The sequence below is a fragment of the Triticum aestivum genome, chromosome 2D (genome assembly GCF_018294505.1).
Source record: "Triticum aestivum cultivar Chinese Spring chromosome 2D, IWGSC CS RefSeq v2.1, whole genome shotgun sequence".
Classification (NCBI taxonomy): domain Eukaryota; kingdom Viridiplantae; phylum Streptophyta; class Magnoliopsida; order Poales; family Poaceae; genus Triticum; species Triticum aestivum.
This window is the reverse complement of record NC_057799.1, coordinates 491878835-491886038: the sequence shown is the minus strand read 5'-3', so window position 1 is coordinate 491886038 and position 7204 is coordinate 491878835. Positions and strand designations below refer to the sequence as shown.

Below are 7204 nucleotides of genomic sequence, written 5' to 3'. Positions count from 1 at the left end.
TTTTGTTATTGTATACCATGTGAGAAATAAATCGAATTTGGCTGTACTAAATACATGAGAAACAAATACAATTGCTATATTTCCAAGTTGTTAAGCATGCTTGGTTTGGTTAACTGTCTGATCTTCTATTAGGCGTATGTTACATTGTGCAATGTGGTGCTCAGTTAACGTTTGGTTCGTTTGTTGTGGTGTTTAGCTAACTGCTTGGTTCAATTCTACACTGCGATGTCCAATTGTCATGGGTAGAATTTTGTATTGTTGTGCATGTGAGAAATAAATCGAATTTGGCTACACTTAATACATGAGAAACATATAGAAGTGCTATATTTCCTAGTTCTTAATCATGCTTGGTTTGGATAATTGGGTTTTCCATGTGGCTTGAATTAATTTGATGAATCTACAATGTGCTTATTTTTCATCAACATATTCTACTGATGGCATGCGAACCCTTACTTAACCTGATGACTAACTACCTTATATGTGTTGCAGTGAAACAATGGAAAGCACTGAGGTTTACAATCGAGGTTAGCACGTGCATGGTCCGTTGTCTAATAGCACATTATTGTGCAATAGCAGGAACCATTCTAATATTTCGGGTTTTAACAATTTGGTCTTGCACATGTAGGTACTGCTATCAGAGGTTTTGACCCACTGTTCGACCCTTTTTGCATATGGGGAAATGAGTTGTCCATGAATATCAGTCAAGTCAAGAAACTCAGAAAGATTGTTAGGATAAAGAAATTAGCGACAAAAAACAACAAGATCTTTGTCTGCACAATGAAGAAGACATCAATTCACTATAGGATGGTACTAACTATTATACCTTGCCTTTTTTATTCCTTTGCCCCATTTCCAATATAGAGAAGATATTTATGCACATCCTTGTTTTCAGGCCTTTCCAAAGCAGATCACTGATGATTACCTCTCAAACCAGTTGTATGGAAAGGAGGCGAGGAAGTTATTCATACAACACACACGGTTCAATATTGAAGTGTTCCTGAAGAGGATGAAGGATGGATGGTCAATCATCCACAGGCACTGGCCTAAAGTTACAAAGACCTTCAACATCAATGAAGGCTCAATATCCACCTTCTGCTTCAGCAGTTTTCCAAATGAGATACATCTGTCGATGTACCGTCTATGATGCTAATTTCTAAAGGTTATAGATGTTGCATGTGAAACTTGGTCCTGGTGTAGTTGTGTAATGAGGTAGCTGAGTGCAGAAGCTATATGATGTTGTACTCTGATGTATTTCAATTATGAAAATGAAATATATTGTGTGCCTAATATGAAATGTCAATTAGATTAATAAATGGATTATGAATAATCGGATAATTAGCCTGCTAATGGCGAATTAGCCTGCTAATTAGGTTTTGCTATTGCAAACGGTTGTTGAAAAAATACCGTGGGCGATGACCTCAGGCAACGCACACAGTTTTTAGAAATAAACCGTGTTGGATCAATGAACAATCACACATGACTTTCTCTTGAAAATTGTTTGCGTTAGGCCACCTTGCGCAAATGTTTACCACATAAAACCTGTGTGTGATGGACAGCCTTTGCCACACAGTTTCTTCTACGGACCGTGTATGATACATTCAATAACGTAAATGATTTAACGGAAAAAATTGTGTGTGATGTACCTGCAAATGGAAACGTTTTCCTTGGAGCGACTGTGTGGGATGTACATACGAACGGAAACGTTTAGCGGGGACTGACTGTGTGGGATGTACTTGCGACCGGAAACAATTTCGTCGTATAATTGTATTTTTTTAACTCTACTGTACGTATTTCCGTATTTGAGCGCTCGCCGGTCGCGCACGACCTCATTTTGCCGAACGTGTGTGCCAGGAGGGCATATCCTCGACGGTTTCTGGGTCGTGTGGGAAGGACCCCCCTATCGCCCACACCCACTTGACGACGGTTCCAAACGCCGTCGCGGAAAGGGGTTAAAAACCGTTTGTTTAGGAGCTCGCTGTACTAGTGTTGGCTCCAATATTATTCCATAAAAATTCCCCATAAAGTTTCAGCTCATTTGGAGTTGTGCAGAATAGGTAGCCTGACGTAGCTTTTTCACGTCCAGAATTCCAGCTGCTAGTATTCTCCCTCTTTGTGTATACCTTGCATATTATGAGAGGAAAGGCATTAGAAATACTCCAAAAAGCATTATTATACATAAAAAATATAAATAACAGTAGGTAAACATGATGAAAAATGGACGTATCAATTCTTCATCAATTTCGTCCATGTTTGTTCCCGCATGGTCATTGGGCAATGAGGAAGGGTTTGGGAGAGGATAATGTTCATCTCGAGCCCTTGGATGACCATGTCAACACAAGAGAAACTGAGAGGCCTTTATGTAAGCACCTCCAATCCTAGGCGTCTCGATCTCCATCATTCATCTACACATAGCCGTCATCCATCTCCATTGCTACTTGATAAGTCTCAAATGAATCTATAATTTTTTATTGTCTCATGCCATTATAGATGTCTCAAATGTATCTATAATTTTTTATTGTCTCAAATGTATCATATATACTTTCTATATTATTTTATATTATTTTTACGAACTAACCTATTAATTTAGTGTCAAAGGCCAGTTAATGTTTTCTGCTTGTTTTTGGTTCACGGGAAATTAATATCTACGGAGGTCAAAATATGTTGTCGATTCAAAACAGATTTTTTTTGGAGACAAGAAACACAAGAAGCTTCGAGAGAGATCGAGACAAGCCATGATGAGCCCACAAAGACAGGTGGCGCAGCCAGGGGTGGTCGCGCCCCTGAACTTGTGGGGGGCCCACTTACCACCTTGACCTGATTCCACCGCCATAATACCCTATAAATACCGAAACCTATTTTATTATCATTTGATCTTCTAGGGTTTCGAGGAGAGGGCGCCGATCTACACTTCTTCCACCAAGAGAAATTTAATTCCCCCCACTAATCCCTTGCAGATCTTGTTACTCCTGGGTGTTTGGGCACCCAAGACGGAAGAGGTCACCTCGGAGCCACATTCCATTGTGGTGAAGCTATGTAGTGGTGTTGGGAGCCTCCAATTAAGTTGGGGAGAGAGCCTCAATCTTGATTGTAAAGGTTTGGTTGCCGCCTTCAAGGGCACCCCTAGTGGATTCACGGCATCTTGCATTGTGCGAGGGTGTGAGGAGAATACGATGGCCCTAGTGGCTTCTTGGGGAGCATTGTGCATCCACACCACTCCAACGGAGATGTACCTCCCCCAAAAGGAAGGAACTTCGATAAAATATCCTCATCTTCATCGTCTCACTTGCGATTACTTCTTACATTTACTTTGTGCAAGCTTATATTGTGTTTGCATCTTATGCTTCCTTGTGAGATTATTGTTGTGCTTGTCATATAGGTCGTCCACCTAGTTGCTTATCTAGACAACCTATTTTATTGTCAAGACTAATTTGATTAAAAGATCTAAAAAATGGTAGTTTCCAATTTATCCCCCCCCCATACTAGTCAACCATATCGATCATTTCGCTGGGTTATGCTCAGAGGAGCAGTGCCTATAGATTTTTAATTGTTAAATCCGAGGAACGTGATATGCATGTTGATAATAGTATAATGGAATCTCATGATGCAACATTTGTTGAGCATATGTTTCCTGTGGAAGATATGCATATCCTACTAGAATTTCTACTGAGATATTTCCTGAATCTAGTGCATATGTATAATATTTCAAAAAAGCACATGAGGAAGTCCTTGAGAAGGATAACAATGAAGCACCAGTGAAGGGTAAGAGACATAGGATTGCAAAATCTGTTGGTAGCGATTTCATTGTATACCTTGTGAACGACACTCCCAAGTCTATTGCAGAGGCATATGCATCTCGCGATGTAGATGATCAGAAAGAAGCTATTCATAATGAGATGGACTCAGTTCTTTCTAGTGGGATATTAGAGCTACCTGATCGACCCTATGGTTGTAAACCTGTAGGTTCTACTGAGTCTTAAAAAATAAGCTTCAGCCAGCTGGCACTATTGGAAAGTACAAGGCATGGCTTGTGGCCAAGGGTTGCACTCAGAAAGAAGGCGAAGACTACTTTGACACCTATTCACTAGTCGCTAGACTGACCGTTATTAGATTACAAATTTTCCTAGCTACCTCTTATGGTCTTATTGTTCATCAGATGGACGTGAAGACAACTTTCCTAAATGGAGAGTTAGAAAAGAAAATCTATATGGATCAGCTTGATGGGTTTGTGGTAAAGGGTGGAGAGAGAAATGCATGAAAGTTGTTAAAGTCTTCATATGGCTTGAAACAAGCATCTAAGCAATGCAAGAGAAGTTTGACATAACTCTAACTTCTACAAGCTTTGTCATCAATGATGTTGATAGGTGTGTTTATTATCGTCATGGCGGGGCAAAGGTGTTATATTATGTTTGTATGTGGATGATATACTGATTTTTTTAGTACAAACATTGATGTGACCAATGAGGTCAAGTATTCTCTATCATAAAGCTTTGATATGAAAGATTAGGGAGAAGTTGGTGTGATTCTAAGCATCAATCTGACTAAGAACGGGAGTGGGATTACTTTGACACAATCACACCATGTTGTGAAGGTCTTGAGAAGGTTTGGCTTTATCGACAGCAAAGCCTTCTACAACACCTTATGATCCCCTTGTGACACTTTGAAAGAGCATGAAAGAACTGACAAATCAATTAAGATACTCTCAAATTATCATGCGCGCATGTACTTAGCTAGCGCAACAAGATCAGGTATCACTTTTGTTTTGAGCAAGCTTAGCAGGTTCATGTCAAATCGGGTGATGCTCATTGGCATGCACTTGACAAGGTCTTGCACTATCTAAGTGGTACAATGAGTTATGGAATTCACTATTAAGGGCATACTGCTGTACTCAAATGATATAGTGATTCGAACTAGATTTTTAATGTTGATGTGCCCTATGGCACAAGTGGGTATGTTTTTACACATGAAAGTGTCGTGGTGTCATGAAGGTATTGTACGCAGAGCATTTTAATGAGGTCAACCATTGAAGCAAAACTTACTGCTTTAGTCACAACCACTATTCAGACTGGTTGTGTGAACTCTTCATGGACTTGCCTGGTCGAACAAGCGGTGCCGACTACTCTTATGAATTGTGAAAAATCAACAAATATCGTCAAAGTGAAGAATTCTAAGAATAATGTGAAGTTCTCAAGACACGTGAAGGGACGTTTGAAGTCTGTCGGGAAATTGAGCAACTTCGTGATAATAATTGTTACATATGTTAAAACGGCTAAAAACCTGGCGGACCCCTTTACAAAGAAACTATCACGAAATGTGAAAGATACTGCATCGAGGGAGATGAGTATGAGACACATATGTGTTACACCATAGTACTAACCCAACCTTTTTATTGAAGATACCGTGAATTAGGACTTGGGAAGAACAAGCCGTCGGTTAATATAAGAGAGTAACCTATAACTCTCTCAAGGTGAAGATGCAAAACATTCAAAACTATAATAGAACTGTAAGGCGGGATGACAACGTGCCTTAATGTTTTTCTGTTGACTACATGTAGCAAAGATGTTGCAAAGAAGTTGTTGTACAGAGCATTCTTGAAAGAACACACTTATATGAGACTTGATTGTTAAACGTCTCAGTCTATGAGACGGTGTTCTCTAGTAAGCTTACAAAGAGATAGAGAGTACGATAATAATTATTTGTTATATATGTGTTGAATGGTCTTGTAAATGCTACTCTCTTATGGAAGAGCAAGTGTGTACGACTCGTCAGCTCGCCGAGTTGTATACATCTATTTTACATCTGGCATCTGGCTGCTGTTGAATTTGATGCGGGGTTTGCCCATGCTGAAGTTGAGCACTCTGGACCTCATGTTGTACTTGATCTCCCCGTCATAGAGCAGCTTGCGGATGTAGTGCTCAAGATCAGAGCCGATGAGACGAAGCGTGTACTCTGACAGTGGAGCTCCCTGCAGTGTAACAGCAGCAGAATTGTACCCAGGTCAGCCTGACACTCCTACCAACGCGGCATGACTATGCATAGCCAGCATTTCTCGCTACTATGCTAGAGAATTCTGCTCTATGAAGCTGGTTTCTAAATTTTTGCTAAATGTAGCAGAATCAGATGAACATGAAAACTTTCAGTTCTGCCACGTGGCTAGTACTCACTATGATTTCTCACGGGAGCAGTGTGCACGAATGGGATGGCCAACTTACCTCGTAGTGGTCGACGAGGTCCTGGAACTCGTTGTAGACCATCTGGCATGTCTCGTCGGTCCAGACGAACTCCTCGGTGGGGTCGAGCATGAGCGTGAGCTTGTCCGTCTGCGTCTGGTCGAACGCGTTGGTCTCCGGGTCGATGTACGCGGCGTAGATGCGCACGTGCCGCGTCGTGCAGCTCAGCCACTGGCTGCCGTACTCCCGCCCCATGTTCTTGCTCTCCGCCAGCGGCTGCCGCGGCAGCGACTGCGCGGGGCCCTTCGCCGCCGCCGCCGCCGCCGTCGCCTGCTCCTCCTGCAGCGGCGGCACCGTCGCCGCGGGCTCCTCCTCTTTCACCTCCTGCTGGGCTCGCACCGGGGGGAAGCGGACGCTACGTGGTGCAGTTTTGGCGCTTGGGCACCGGCTCTGGAGCGCGAACTTTGCCGCCGGGGAGAGGAACGACGAGGCCGCCGCGGTCGCCATGCTCTGGTGGTCTCTGTTTCTTGCTTGGCTGGGTAGCGATCTTCTGGTTCCCGATGGCCGGCTGTGTATTTGCCGCTGCCGTGCCCGGGAGCCACAGGAGACAGGACCGTCGCGCTTGTGTGTGGATAAGGGGCTATTTTCGCCACTCGCTGCCGGCCGAGGAGCGAATTGCTTTCTAGGACTGCCTTTGGGCTAGGACAACGGGTCGTACGTTGGGCCTTCGGGGCTTACAAACATATTGAGTCGTGTATATATTTGTAGGATGCCCATTAGGCACGCGTTATCGTGTCATGGATGCTAATTGCCCGCGGCAGCTATATCTCGCATTAAGCGAGATAAAAGGATCTCTCGCACGCAAGAGTGTAGAGTAACGTGTCAGCCCATTAGCTCCCGTTGGAAAGAAATAGAAAAAAAGAGCGCGCATGTGGGGGTTTGATCTCGGGTCTGCTGGTTAATAGAAGGCGTTGTTAGCCACTAGGCTGGGGTCAAGTTCTAGTACAAGGGAGCGATCTACTTGAGACGCAATAAGC

General features: G+C 43.0%; 1 protein-coding gene across 1 annotated transcript; it reads right to left on the bottom strand.

Annotated features, from left to right (window-relative positions):
* Positions 1–5493: 5493 nt before the first annotated feature.
* Positions 5494–6824, bottom strand: LOC123054043 (NAD(P)H-quinone oxidoreductase subunit M, chloroplastic). Its single transcript, XM_044477689.1, has 2 exons — positions 6210–6824; positions 5494–5962 (listed from the first exon to the last, which is right to left on the bottom strand). Exons 1-2 carry the CDS (start codon positions 6672–6674, stop codon positions 5786–5788), a joined length of 642 nt encoding a protein of 213 aa, XP_044333624.1. The 5' UTR covers positions 6675–6824; the 3' UTR covers positions 5494–5785.
* Between the last annotated feature and the right edge of the window lie 380 nt (positions 6825–7204).